Genomic DNA, 13815 nt, shown 5'->3' with positions numbered 1-13815 from the left:
AATAATCTCCGTTTCATTGAAAGCGGTTTAATTAGTTGCGTAATGCTTATTTCTAAAAAGTGAAGACATTCCCCAGAAAACAGAACCTCGGATTTAAAAATTGAAGTTTTCATAAGCTTTTTTGCACGTTTCAAAAAGAAAAAAGTCAAACCCAGTCTGCGAATCCGCGAGCGTGAAATTTCTAATTTGCACAAAGTTGGCGAGCAACCCTAACTTGATTGCCGCCTTTAATCGAGTGCCACCGCGAGAGCAAAGAGGTGGTGCGTCCGAAATGGCAAAAGGGCCTCGAGCAAACAAGTCAGGCTTGTAATGAGATATCGGTCGAGACAACAACTCCGCAGGCCTCAATTAACTCAAACTTTCCGCCGCACACTAATAATTCAAATTTCAAATTGTGGTCCGTTCGTGGCCATCAGCATTTTTGTCTATTTACATTTTTTTTCCGTTCACAAACGATCCGAGCAGGTAGTCGGTGGATTTGGCTTGTTTGTGTTTGTGCTGCCTGATGATTCCCTTTTATCTGCTGTTTGATGTTTGATTACACGACTCTGCTGGTCAGTTTCGCATATTTGCAATTTTTTTCCCGCATCGCCCAATTGGCCAACGCTGGAATTTATTATTATTTTGTTCACATTTCGTGATCATTATGATTTTCATTTTCTGGTCGTGCTGCAAATTGTCCTATGGCGTAATTTAATTCTCGCTGTGAATCACGGGCTTTGCCAAACAATGAGTTTTTGCCGCCGGTGTATAATGACTGATCGCCGGAATAATAACAATAAACCAGTGCACGCACTCGCAAACAATCAGGCCTGAAATATGCACGGGGCACGTCATCAAGCGAATTTGTACGGCTTAATTCCGCCTCCCTTCCTGCTCCCAATTTTGCCGCATTATAGTCTTTGCTGGCGATCGGGGATAAAGTTTTATTTAGGGCGTTGCAATCTAACAACTGATTAATCCTGAATTCTTTGATAATTTATTTTTATCCTTTTATAATTTCAAATTATATAAATAACAAAGATATTTTACAAGAGACGTTAAAGACCATTAAGTAATATTATCACAAATGTATGTTAATTTAAAATTACTTTATCTCTATATGGATTATGAGGTTCTCATCTGCTTAATTGTAATGTACCTTAAAATAAATATATCTGCAAATTGAGGTCATTTCTAATCATATCATAATAAGAAGTTGTAGAATTAATAAATTATCCACATTTCGTGACATTGTAAAAATTATATTGAATTTGACAACTTTTAGAAATGCGTCGAGCACTTTTTTTATGAAGTTTTAAACAAATTAAGGACTTACAATTAGTTTTGGTTTATTAGCCAATTTTTATAATGCTCGCAGAGGGCAAGAAAGAATATAATTAGCTCAACTTTCGACTTATTGTTAGAGCTAAAGCCAACGTTAAATTGAGTTAAACATGATACGATTAAAAACCTTTATTACCATTTTTTTATTATCTATTGTCAGTTTTCCACACCTAACAGTAAGTATGTACATATTCATAAATTAACCGGCACTCTAAAAAAATACTTTAGCCACTTTTTGGTTCAAAATTCTTTTTAGCTGATAAATAGAAAATTCAGGCATTTGTTATGTGTAAATAACAGGGAATAGATTTTTTGTGCCAGAAAAATTTGTAATTTTTTGAAATATTTAATATGAGTAAAATTAACATGCGTAATTAATTAACCTTTTTGTAATGCTGTTCTACATAATTATCCTTTCCTGAAAAACAAACTTAAAAGAGCAAATTGAGGACTTATTCGAAACCCACCACGTTTGCTGCGCGCACGTGAAATGCCACTGGCGAACGAGAGAGGGAATTAAAAATAAACACTTTAATCAGCACCGCGCGGCACACAAAGAGCCACTGCCATACCCGGGTATGTGTTTATGAGTTTTTAGCGGGTGGACTAAACGCGGCGTGGAAAATTATTATTATATCATCGCCACCCACGAGTGTACAGAGAGCGGACAATGAGAGTGCGCAAAACATAGCTAGCAAGAGCAATAAAACAAAGCGGCTTGTAATGAAATAATGATTTATTCACGCAACTTTTGTTGGAACGAAAAAGGAATTAGAATTTAAATTAATGATCAGCATCAAATTTACCAAAAGCTAGGATGAAACAACAAAGTTATATAGATAGTGAGATTATGTGGAGAGGTTTATCTCATTGACAAATAGAATTTGTACAAAAACCAAATCGTTCTTGTTGCAAACTTTATTGATATTATTATAATTAATGTTTATTTGACAAAATTTATGCTCCAATTTGAAATTAAAAAGAAAACAATTGCTGGTAGGGAAATATTGAAATTTTGGACAAATAGGTGCCACCACTGTTATGTGAGAGGTATTTTAATAAAGCTTACCAAGCTATAAACAAAAAATGTCTTCGTTAAAAGGCATCCTAAAATAGTTGGGACAATTTTCAATGTGTCACAAATAAAAAAATACTATGAAATTGAGCATATGAAATGATCCCAGACTGTCATTTGTCCTGTAAAATTTAACTCTTGAAAACTTAAAATTTTAGGTTCCAGCATCCCTTAATTCAGCATCGACTAAAAAATGAGATTTCACAAACAAAAATCGTTTGAAACAGTTTGAAAACTGTTTATTTTTTCCAAATATTTCTTCAACAGAGGCTCATTGAAGTCATTAATTCGGGCTTTTCAACAGATATTAGTAAGGAGAGTAAAATAGGATTTTACTATTTTACTCTCCTTAGATATTAGAAGGTAAAAAATCCAATTGTTGGCCGCCTAGAAATTTACATTGATCTCATGCAGCTTTTAATATCCGTAGCTTTTTTTTATATTGGAAGTTTTAGCAAATTTCGTGCAAGTGGTGCCGAATTTATTGTCCAGCAATTCAATTTTTCCCTCCCTGCAACAATCGATGTTTGTCAACATTTAAAATTTTTGAAATAAATGGAAAAAATAAGCAAAAATAAAAATTTAAAAATTTAATGCATTGAAATTTCATTTTCGGACTAAAGATGGTCCACTGAAGAGAGGCGGAGGTGAGAATTTATACGACATGGAAGTTTGGCCACCGCCTTAGCTCTCCTACTTATCGATTCGCCAGCAACAATAATTTAACTGTTGGCCTGCTCGCGTGATGCGGCTCACTGAGTAGTCTAATAATATTAAGGAGCTCGTGGCGTGTATAAATTTTGGCATGATTTATATACCCACGAGCTATTTTTCTCGGCGTAAAATGATAGTCACATTTCCAGTTTCTCTCTTTCTCTCTCGTGCGATAATTCTCAAATGATTTTTTATTATATGCATCTACCCGATCCGTCTACCTGCCCGTGAGAATAATGTGTCCTCTGCAGCCTGAATGAGTTATTCACGGACGACGTCGGACTGCTTGATAGCGATGGAAATTCACAAAGGGCTTTCGAGGAAAGCATTTTTCTCTTTTATTTTAGAGTGGGGTGAGATATAGCAGAGGGCCCTTGCCTGCTTTGGACTTTGATTCGCTGAGAGTTATTCTCGGAATTTAATAACGAAATCAGTCAACGTCAGGATGCAAAGGGCTTCCTCTGTTGGCCCTTGATGAAAAAATAGCAGAAGTTTATAACAAAAGAGGGCAAACAATTTGTTTATTATTATATTATTTAACCTACTTTTAATTTTTTACATGAAGGAATTGTATTTTATTTATTATTATTATTATTATTTATTCTTCTTGGTCAATACAAAAAAATTTTAAATTGGAAAAAAAGAGAAGAAAGGGTTTTCAACTAGCATTTAATGCGCTAACAGATTCATTCTGACATTTGATCTTTGCAAATTGTGACATTTGGCTGCAAAATATGAGAAAGTTAAAAAAAAATTTCTTAGCCTATTTAAAAAAAGGCTTTTGGAATATTTTGAGAATTTTCTTTACAGTATTTTTTTCGACTGGTACATTTTTCACTTATGTTCCCTGTATAATGATTGTTTTGACAAATTTATAAGTAAGATTTCTTTCAGAAACAAATTAACATCTAAATAAAATTGCCTTCTCTACATAGAAAAATAGTACGTTCTTGTATATTAAATAAAATAAAATTATTCCACATATATTTTTAATTTTATAAAACCTGAAAAGATTGCCTATAGTAGACTTTTTTTTAGACTATTTGCTCGGATTATGACAAATTATTTATAAATAAATTAATATTGAAGCCTTCAACTTGAAAAATGTCCAAAATTATTGTCCCGACGGAAGACAGTATAATCTCTACAAAGAAAAAAAATAACAATAACTAGCTTTTCTGGCTCACTGAAATTCCCTAAACTCTATCGAGGTAGAAATTGAAATCTCTTGCGAAACGCTCTCGTTCCCCACACTGATATTGTCGCACTCGCAGATCAATCTCTCGCCTGGATAGAGCGAACGCAGATAGATTTTCGCTGTCGCTGCCTATTTCGAGTGCCATTCGTCCCCGAGGGTATGCAACCTGCCCGACATGCATGTATTTCGCTGGGAAATTACAGGGGCCGTTTTGCGCGGCGTCAACGTCATACGCTCGCAAATTTGCAAATCCTTTCCGCGTGGAGTACGTTCAAAAATAGCAGAATTTCAAAGTGCTGCTTTTTCGTATTGCCATTTGAATGATGCCAAAAGTTACTTTAAAAGCAAAACTGTTCCTTGTGAACAGTTGAAAACAGGCGTTTTCTCTCTTTGATATAACTTTTTATTGTAAAAATAACAAATCTCATGACCAAAACTGACATTACATTTTGTTAATTTATAATTATATTTTCAGCGAGCAAAAGCTTCTTTCTTGTGATTATAAACGTCTTCACTTATTCTCAAATTCTTGGCGAAACAAACAAAAACTGTACTAATTTTTTGTTTTTAATCTAATTCAATTCAATTCAGACCACGCTTCATTGCAAATTGTGCTGTGAATCTGATTCAAAATATACGAGAGGCTAAGAAAAATAATATAACCTGAAAAAAAATATACTATAGTACAATACTAGTAATGTACTAGTACAGTACTAGTAATGTACTAGTACTGTAAATTGATGATAATAAAGACAGAAAAAATTAAAAAATAAAATAAATAAGTACCCAAATAATATAAGATTGGAGCTTGCCGTCCGCAATCTCAATATGTGCACAGGCTGACAAGACACTTTGTCTTAGCCTGACCAAAAAAAAGACCATTTTTGACCTAAAGCGACTTTTAACCTGGGACTTTTTCAACTAAAACTTGGGCTTGAAAAAACGGTGACTCTAAGGGAAACAAACAAACTTTTTGCATCAAAATTTAGCTACAAATATTTTAGTTTTTGGCAAACAATTGTGTTTGGTCAACTCGAAGAATTATAAACTACATAAAAATTGAATTCTTCTTCAACTTATTTTTCTACGTAAAGATAAAAGCACTGTCAAGAGTCAATGCTGTGAAAATAATATAATTCTACGTTATTAATTAAAGTGGGCAAACATTTCACGGCAGGAGGAGATCTCTCTGGAGGCGACGTGTAAAATTCCAGTTACATTATTCACCACAGGCTCAAGTGAGCAGTCGGTGACAAGCAAAAGTGCGCAGTGTGAAGGGATGACAGCCGAGCTAAAGCCGCTGAAGGAGATGAAAAAAGAAAAGAGCGAGTGCCGACCTACCTGAACTTCAACGCCTTCGACTTTGTAGCTGTGCATGGCGGGCCGCGATCTCGGCACGTACCGGTAGAACTCCTCGTTGTCCTTGTACCACTTGACAGAGTAAAGTCCCTCGCCGTCGGCCAGCGAGTAATTGCACAGCAGCGTGGCCGATTCGCCGACCCTCTTGAAATCCGGCACTTCCACTTTGAAAAGCGTAACGCTCGCGGCACCTGTTAACACACGCAAGACACACTGATCAGTGAGAGATGAAGATGCGGGGAATCCTTATATTAACTTTCTAACTTTAGCAAGTCATTCTTTGAGCAAATTATATAAAACGATAATAAAATTGCTATTATTTTTAATGTAATATAAATAAAAAAGTGTAATTTATTTAGCATTGAATGTAATATTATTTGTATGTTCAAAAAATTGATGCATATTAATATTAGATTTTTTTAAATATTCATTGGAAAAAAATAGAGTTTATGTTTTTTCTGTCGTTTTAAGTTTATATTTATTCAACACATACGCATATTTGTAGCATTTCTGATCCGAGTGGAGTTTATATTTAATTTAATTTCAATTCTCTCAATAGGAAACACGCATGAAATGTTATTTCCATTGTTGAAAGCCAGTTTATTAATTTGCAAACTGTAAACTTATGACTTGAGTGATTTTATGTGCGTTGAACAGTAATTAACTAATATCTGAGCGTCAATTAGCGCAATCTGGAACAGCGTTTGAAAGGTGCGGAGGCTGAGCTTAATCAAGCTTGGTGTTGCGACGCCAGCAAAAAGTTTCGCCCAGGAGAAACCGCAGCCTCTCTCTCTCTTTCATCCGCGATTAACACAATTTCGGTGCGACGAAGCACAAAATGGCCAACATGAATCGAAAGTGGATCAAAGTTGGGCCCGCAAGAAAAAAAAATGATGAAAGAGTTATAATATAGAAAAAGCCAGCCGGGGCGACCGACCGAGAGAGGGAGAGGAAGAAGAAGAAAAAGTGCAGGAAAGATTGAAAGCGTAAATCTCCTTTCACGGACCTTGATTTCTCAACAACGGGCCTCTAATTCGCAATTTTCCATTTCTCTCTTTCCAGTGATATAGAGAGAGAGTGAAAGAAAGACGAGGGACATTCTTCTAACTAAGTTTCCAGGGATTTGGTGGCGAGATCGGGCACAATGCTTGGCGCTTATAAATATATATAAAGCTTCGATGAATCGATTCGGGGGCATCTTCATAAGCAGCACGAAATTCTCGCTGCTTTTTGCCCTCTTTAAGGAAAGAGAGAACCCTTTCTGCTTCCGTCGGTCGAGAAAATACCAATAAGGAGACGCCGTTTGTTCTTGCTCTGCTTTTCTTTCATCAGATCTCTCTCTTCGGCTCAACTTTGAATGGACGGGGATTCTCTCTCTCTCGCTCTCGCTCACTGATCGCGCGATTAAAACTTTTCGGCTAATTTCAATTTCGCATAAAATGCCGACGAGCTAGAGGCGAAGATAGGCATCCACCCAGAGACCATTGTTCTCTCTCGGTGCCGAGGATTTCCGGCTCTTTCATCCGCCAACTAGTTTTGCGGTCGCAGCGTGCGCCAAGTGGTCCGAAAGAATTTTTGATAGCAAATGAGAATTTCGATTTTTACTCTTGAGAACTTTAAAAGCATCTCCTTAAAGGGCCCTTTCACGGGGGTGATAAAATCTTCTAGTTACCACAGTAAAGAATTAAAAAAATGTGATTCTTTTGATGGATTTGATTAAAATAAAATTAAAGCAAAAGTCATCAAAGGGAATAAATTTAATTTGAATATTCATGCTCAATGATCGTAAAATTTTAATTTTTAATACCCTCCCTGAGATCTTAATTTGCTTTAAGATTAAAGATTACTTGGAAACTAAAACATTTTTTTTTTCAGAAAAAGTTTTTAGAGCTTTTTCAATCATTTAAATTCTAATGTATTTAGGAGATATTAAAACAACCAAGGCTTACAGTGGTGAATGGGATCTTTTTGATCTCAGACGTTTTAGCAGAATCTGTGCTTGTGCAGGTGCCTTTTTGTCTAAAAATCGATTTTTCTTTCCCAATAGGCGTTTTTTCTTTCAATGTAAATAAAAATTGTATACTAAAATTTAATAAATAAACAACAAAAGACTCTTTTGTATATATTTTTGGGTACTTATTTGATGACACTTTCTTACTTTATTAACGAAAAAAACTATCCAATAGAAGTGCAGTAATAGGTGGATGCTAGATTAAATGATTATTATCTAATTACTTAAAAATTTTAATAATTAGAGTGAATTTCGTTATTCATGATTCGATATATTTCATTTTAATAAGAATTTTAATATCATGATGATCACCCAAAAAATAACATTCATATCAGAGATATTTTTCAGTTTATTACAACGTTATGATCAGCTCATGGATGTTTAAATAAAATTGAAATTAATTTTACTCTTTGATTGAGTCATAAAATTTTATCAAGTAAGTTATGAATAAAAATAATTCAATAAATAAAATATCTTTTAATATTAAATATTGATAAAAACGTGAACATAAAATTTAAATTGTTTAGCAATTACTAAAAATAAATAGCTAAAAATTATAACTTTTAAATAATTTTAACCTACCAAAAGTAGCAATTTTCGCAATTTTCAATCAGGGCGCCGGAACATGTTGCGTATTGGAAAGCGGATGTGGCACGTCCTTGGTTAGGGATAACAATCAGCATGACTGGGGCGCAAATGCACCCGCACGGCGTCGGCCAGTTAGTTACGAGGCCGCAATTTCGCACAAAGCCGGCGCCGCGACAAGTGAATGGGCAGCCGGGTAAGCGACACTGAATCTCTGCCACAAAGATCCGGCCTCGTGATGAATGCCGCCGCCGCGAGAACGTGTTTGACTGGCTGCGGACCCAGCACAACAATACGCTACAAACAACGCCCAGTGCACCCCATTACGTTCTATTGTTTATCGGAGCGTAATCATTTTGCTAATTCTTCGCTAACGACCAATTAGCCTCGTTGGTAACGCAAAATACTCCTGTGCGTTTGAAGCTTCATGGCGTGCTGGTAATTGCATCAAATCACATACATACATATACAGCTATGCAAACACACACACACAAGGGTGAAACAATAAAAATAATTCAACAGACGAGGAAAAAGAGCGCGACAGTGTAATGGGCGCTCTCTCTGTTCGTTGAGGTTGTAACAATAATTGGGAATTTTGATTTGGAATTATTGTTTAAAACTGAATATTCCTTTCTCAATTAATCCTTTCCCTTGAACACACAAAAACACAAACACTTTTATTTAAATTAATTTATTCGTCGTCAACATTTTATTCTGCGTGTGAGAAGTGTCGAGTGCGCGGTGCCGAGAAGAAGAAGAGAGAAAGAAGTGCATTTGCACTCGCCGCCAAACAGTGCCCCCACCACCTGCACTGATAAAGAGCACACAGGTTACTCCCGGGTAAAGGTCTTTGACCTCGTGCAGTTTTGGTTTAGTCGCCCACGATCAGTGGTTGTGAAAACACCACCTGGCCTCTGCTGTGCCAGCAGCAGGTTGGCCGCTTCCTCTTGTCAATTGGAGGATACGAACGTTCTGCGAGAAGAGTCAACGTAAGTTGCTTTTCAGAATTTTTCCCTTAATTGGGCGGCATCCCGAATGGACCTTCTGGACCATTCCTTCCCTTGTTTCATTTTGAAAATTGGGCGCGTCGACTAAACCAAATTCTTTGCACAACCCAGGTGCCCTGTGGGGCCGTTGATTATCGCAACTGTCCGGCCCGGCAGAGCTGCCGTCCGCCAGCGTCGTTTGCGGATGGAGCGCTGTCGACAATTGCAGCGCTTCGTGCTCACGTGTGACCACCACCACCTCGGTCACCAACCACCCTCAGCCGGCGGTCGTCCGACCGAACACCAGGTCGACCTTCGAAGCACCGACACCATCAGGGGTCGCTCCCCTCGCCGAGACCATCTCGACACACAGCTCACGATGAGTACCTCTCATTTGTGCCTTTAAGTGAACTCGATCCGAACGCTCGTCGAGTGAAATTTTGATTATTTATTATATTTTTCCAAATTGATATTTTGTTACACATTACACTTTCTACACAAATTAGCCCCACCTACTAACCACAGACAGTTAAATCACAATTAATTTGCAAATACAAATTTCTTATTATTTTTGCATTGACTCGCTTTGCAATTAAAATCCGTTTAAAATTAAAATTAAAAATTAATTCTTTTCTTTTGCAATTTTAGTTCTTTAATTTGAAATATACCTTTTTGTGCATCTTTTCTGAATTTGAGATTAAGTTTCTGAGCAGCTAATTTAAACTTCTGGATAAGCAGAACCCACTTATTGGATCTGAATCAAAAAGTAACCCTGAGTGTTACAAGGTTGAAATATTCATCGGAGCAAATTATGGAAAGTGGATCCTCCTCGCGCAGCTGGCTAAATATTTGTCGGATTTCGTGCAACTTTCATTTTACGGGTTTTTTTTCTTTCGAGGGTGCGCGCTCGAGGGGCGAGGAAATCGAAGAAATGGAATTAGACAAACTTTTTATTGCGCATTTTTATGGCGTCGGGGGGAAAACTCCGCAGATGTGAGCGAAATTTAGCACCAATTCAGCTGGAGTTTCTCAAATTATCATTTCCAGCTTAAAAGCTTCGAATCTCTTAAAACTGGAAAAAAAAGGTGACACACAAAAGTTTGTGGATTACGATGTTCAAGTTTATATTTTTATTATAGAGTTCAGGGAAAAGAGAAGAAAATAAAAATAAGATGGTATAATATTTTATTGAAGTAAAATGAGAAAATATTAATTTATAAAAATGGTTATTTTTTATAGTTTACCAATTTAACAGTTATTTTCCACTTTCTTTTAAAATAAAAAGCACTACAAATTGAAATTTTGTCCATCAGAGAAGGCGTTTTAAAATATTTAATCATGAAAATCAATGTTTCGCTCTTGATTTGAACCTCAATGACTGAGCATATTTTATTTTTATACTAGAATTTCAATTTCCAGAGTTTTTTTGACCTATGAAAGCTACGCCATGAATTCCCAATCTCACTCGGCAATAAATAATCTTTTTCAGACATTTATAAATAAATTTTTTCCCCGAGAGCTTTTAGTATTTTCGGATTTTGCTGCAAAGTGGGCTATTAACCCTTTCCTCTGCTCACACCTATAGGGGAGATTTATCACGGCGCGGGACACTGAAAAATAAGAAGTATGGGTTCGCCATTCATCTTTCGCCACAAGTATACTGGCATGAACACGAAAATTACATTTTTCCTGCCTGGTGCATCTCGCTCTAACTCGCAACAAAAGCACAAAGAAAGAAGGCGTTTTCGTGCCTACGTCGCGCAACAAAGCAGCTTTGGAGGAAGAAAAAAAATGGCCTGCTGCCACTCTGCGCAGAACAAAAAAAATGTGCTTTGGATTGCAAAGAGAAGAGGATTTCACGCACCAAATTTATCCGCCGATAAACAGCGCGGCCTGCCGACCAGACAATGCGAATCTAATATTTTGCCGATCGAGTTATTGGTTTTCGGGCGCGCAGATGATTAATACCGAAATCGCGCCTTTGTGTGCCCGCCGAAGACCCACGCCTTTGTGTGCAGCAACATTTCCGTGTGTGCGTGAAATGAAATCCTCGAGATTTCACACCAGCACACGACTTGATTTATTCGCGCGTGGGAACTCCTCCCTCCACCCCCTCCTCCCCTGGCTTGATTGGAAAGGCGAAAATGCGGAAAAAAGAATGAATGGGCCAAAACGGGGTCTTCGTCCATTGTCGGCATCGATTCGCGGCTGCTTCTTTTCCGATTTTTCCCGCGGCTGCTTTTTTATTATTAGCGAGTGTGGCGATTATTATTTATCTTGTCTGGAAAATAGGGGTGCCGACCGCCATCGTTATTATCCTTTAAGGCTATTCATCCACGACAGCGCGCTTTATTATTTATTTGGCCGAAATCGATAAAATACGGCACCCGAAAGAGGCTAAAAAGTACAACTAACAAGCAGGTGGTGCTCTTGGCTTCTCAAAATTAGCTGCGATCGTCTAGCTGATTTTTGTTCTAGAATATTTTTTATCATAATTTATATTTTTACGAATTTTAACATTACCTTAATTTAAGTTATTTGTTCAAATTAGATTGAAATTCCGTGGAAATTTTGCTGGGTGAAAAATACAATTTGCGCTAATGAGTTGCCGTGGAAACGCAATTTATGTTAAAAACTAATTTGCTGTGAGCAAAAAAATGTGACCTTTAAAGGAAAATATTGGTTTTGGGCGAAGAATCCAATTTAGGTAATTTTTGTTAATGGAATTTTTGCTTGAGGCAATTTTGAATGATGGAAATTTTATCTTGATATAAGAATTTCAATTAATATAACGGCCCATGACATTCAAATTATAAAAAAATTCATAACTTTTTTGTCAGTAGCTATAATATTTCATTATGTTTTTCAATTACATTCTTCAATTGTTAATAATTGTACTTACTCATTTTTAATATGAATGTGTTCCCTAAATGGGGCAAAGGGAACACAATACATACTCATTGAAACAAATAAATAAACACCAGCAGAAGTGAATAAAGTTGTGTAAATTAGGCACCCCGCTGTTCATATCCGTCAAGAAATTGCATAATATCTAAATTTTGTACAAGAAATTAACGCTAACCACAAAAATTTATTCACTATTCTGGCCCCTTTTTTTGTATTCTTTAATATATCAATAAATAAGTTTAAAAACTGACGTCACAACGATTCTTGCCATTTATCACAAACTGCTTAATTGCCAGGCCAAATTTGATGCTTAATTTTACGAAAAATTAAAATATTCAAGAATTGGTTGGTAAATTTTGCTTTGAAATAAATCTTAAAATCAAAATTTGAACTCCAACTTTGAAAATATTGCAAAAAATGTGATTTCTCAGGAAACAAATAAAAAATTCCTCTAGATTGCTCCCACGCAATAAGTTGAGAAAGGTGTGCCGTTGGCAGGCAGTGCATGAGGTTTTCCTTTATTGTGCAAAGAAATACACGGACGCGAAAGAAGAGTCCCGTGAAATAATGTGTACATATAGTATTTACACGGCGGGGAGGGCTAGTTGGGTTGTCAGAAAAATGATGTATGGATTTCTTTGGCGGCGGCGGCACCGAGAAATAAAAAATAAAAGTAGGGAAAAAGAGTGGTGTGCACGTGTGTGTGTCGATGTTCTTTTTCGCTCCACCCGCTACTGTGTTGTTGAGTAAAACGCGAGCAAAAGAGAGAACACAACAATGTTATTTAACTGGAAAAGCATCTATCTATCTATCCGTTATGGCAGTGCCGAGTATAACATGTCTGCGCACAATAAACTCCTCGCCGAGAGGAAAACTTTTCCACTCTCTGCTGCTGTTATCTCCGTGAAAGGTGCTATATATTTTCGTTTTGCAGCTTTTGTATAGTCGGCCGCGCCTTTTATCGCGAGAGGAACGTCGACAAACAATCGGTCAAAAAATAAATAAATAGAAATCGTTGGGTCCGTCCACTGTCCGTTTTTTTTTCTTCTCGAGAAGTGAATTTCGCAGGCGCGCAATCAACCCGGAGACAAATCGTGTTAGCTCTTTCGCTCGCTATCCGACAAAGGAAGAATAATCTGGAGAGCAAGTTTTGGCAAGCAGAGCTTCACTTCTCCACTGCCGTTGCTCTGCGGAGAATTTTAATTCATTGTCTTTTTTGTTCATACATCACACTGCGAACAGTACCAAGTAAGTTTCGCCTCTTCGCAAACTTCGAGGAGTCCTTTGGGGAGCCAATAATGTTGAGGGGAAAAGCACGCGCTTGGGATAAATCTCGAATCGAATCCGCTCTGATTAAATCTGGTGATGTTTTCAATCTCACAAGGATTTCTCAAATTATATTTTAAAACCAGTGACAGTTGCTTTCCGATCTTAGGCAAAGTTTAAATATTGAATTATCCTTGCAATCACACAAATTGTTGTTTAATAATAATCCAATCTGATCTGAATGCTTTTTCAATTTTTTTGAGACAATTTTTATTTTATTCGAGTGCATGTGTACATGTGGTTGGCATCAATTAAGGAATCAATAAAGTGGAATTAAGATAAAATTGAATTGCTATATATAATTAAATAAATTTGAAAATGCAAAGAT

General features: G+C 36.7%; 1 protein-coding gene across 1 annotated transcript in view; it reads right to left on the bottom strand.

Annotated features, from left to right (window-relative positions):
- LOC132194745 (uncharacterized) overlaps positions 1-13815 on the bottom strand; it is a 69626-nt gene that overhangs the window by 13514 nt on the left and 42297 nt on the right. Inside the window, exon 2 of the mRNA XM_059616225.1 lies at positions 5655-5863. Within this exon, the coding sequence (XP_059472208.1) occupies positions 5655-5863 (209 nt within the window). The remainder of the gene's footprint in view (positions 1-5654; positions 5864-13815) is intronic.

This window comes from Neocloeon triangulifer, unplaced genomic scaffold, assembly GCF_031216515.1.
Source record: "Neocloeon triangulifer isolate White Clay Creek 2 clone unplaced genomic scaffold, ASM3121651v1 ptg000008l, whole genome shotgun sequence".
NCBI lineage: Eukaryota > Metazoa > Arthropoda > Insecta > Ephemeroptera > Baetidae > Neocloeon > Neocloeon triangulifer.
This window is presented reverse-complemented; position numbering and strand designations above follow the sequence as displayed.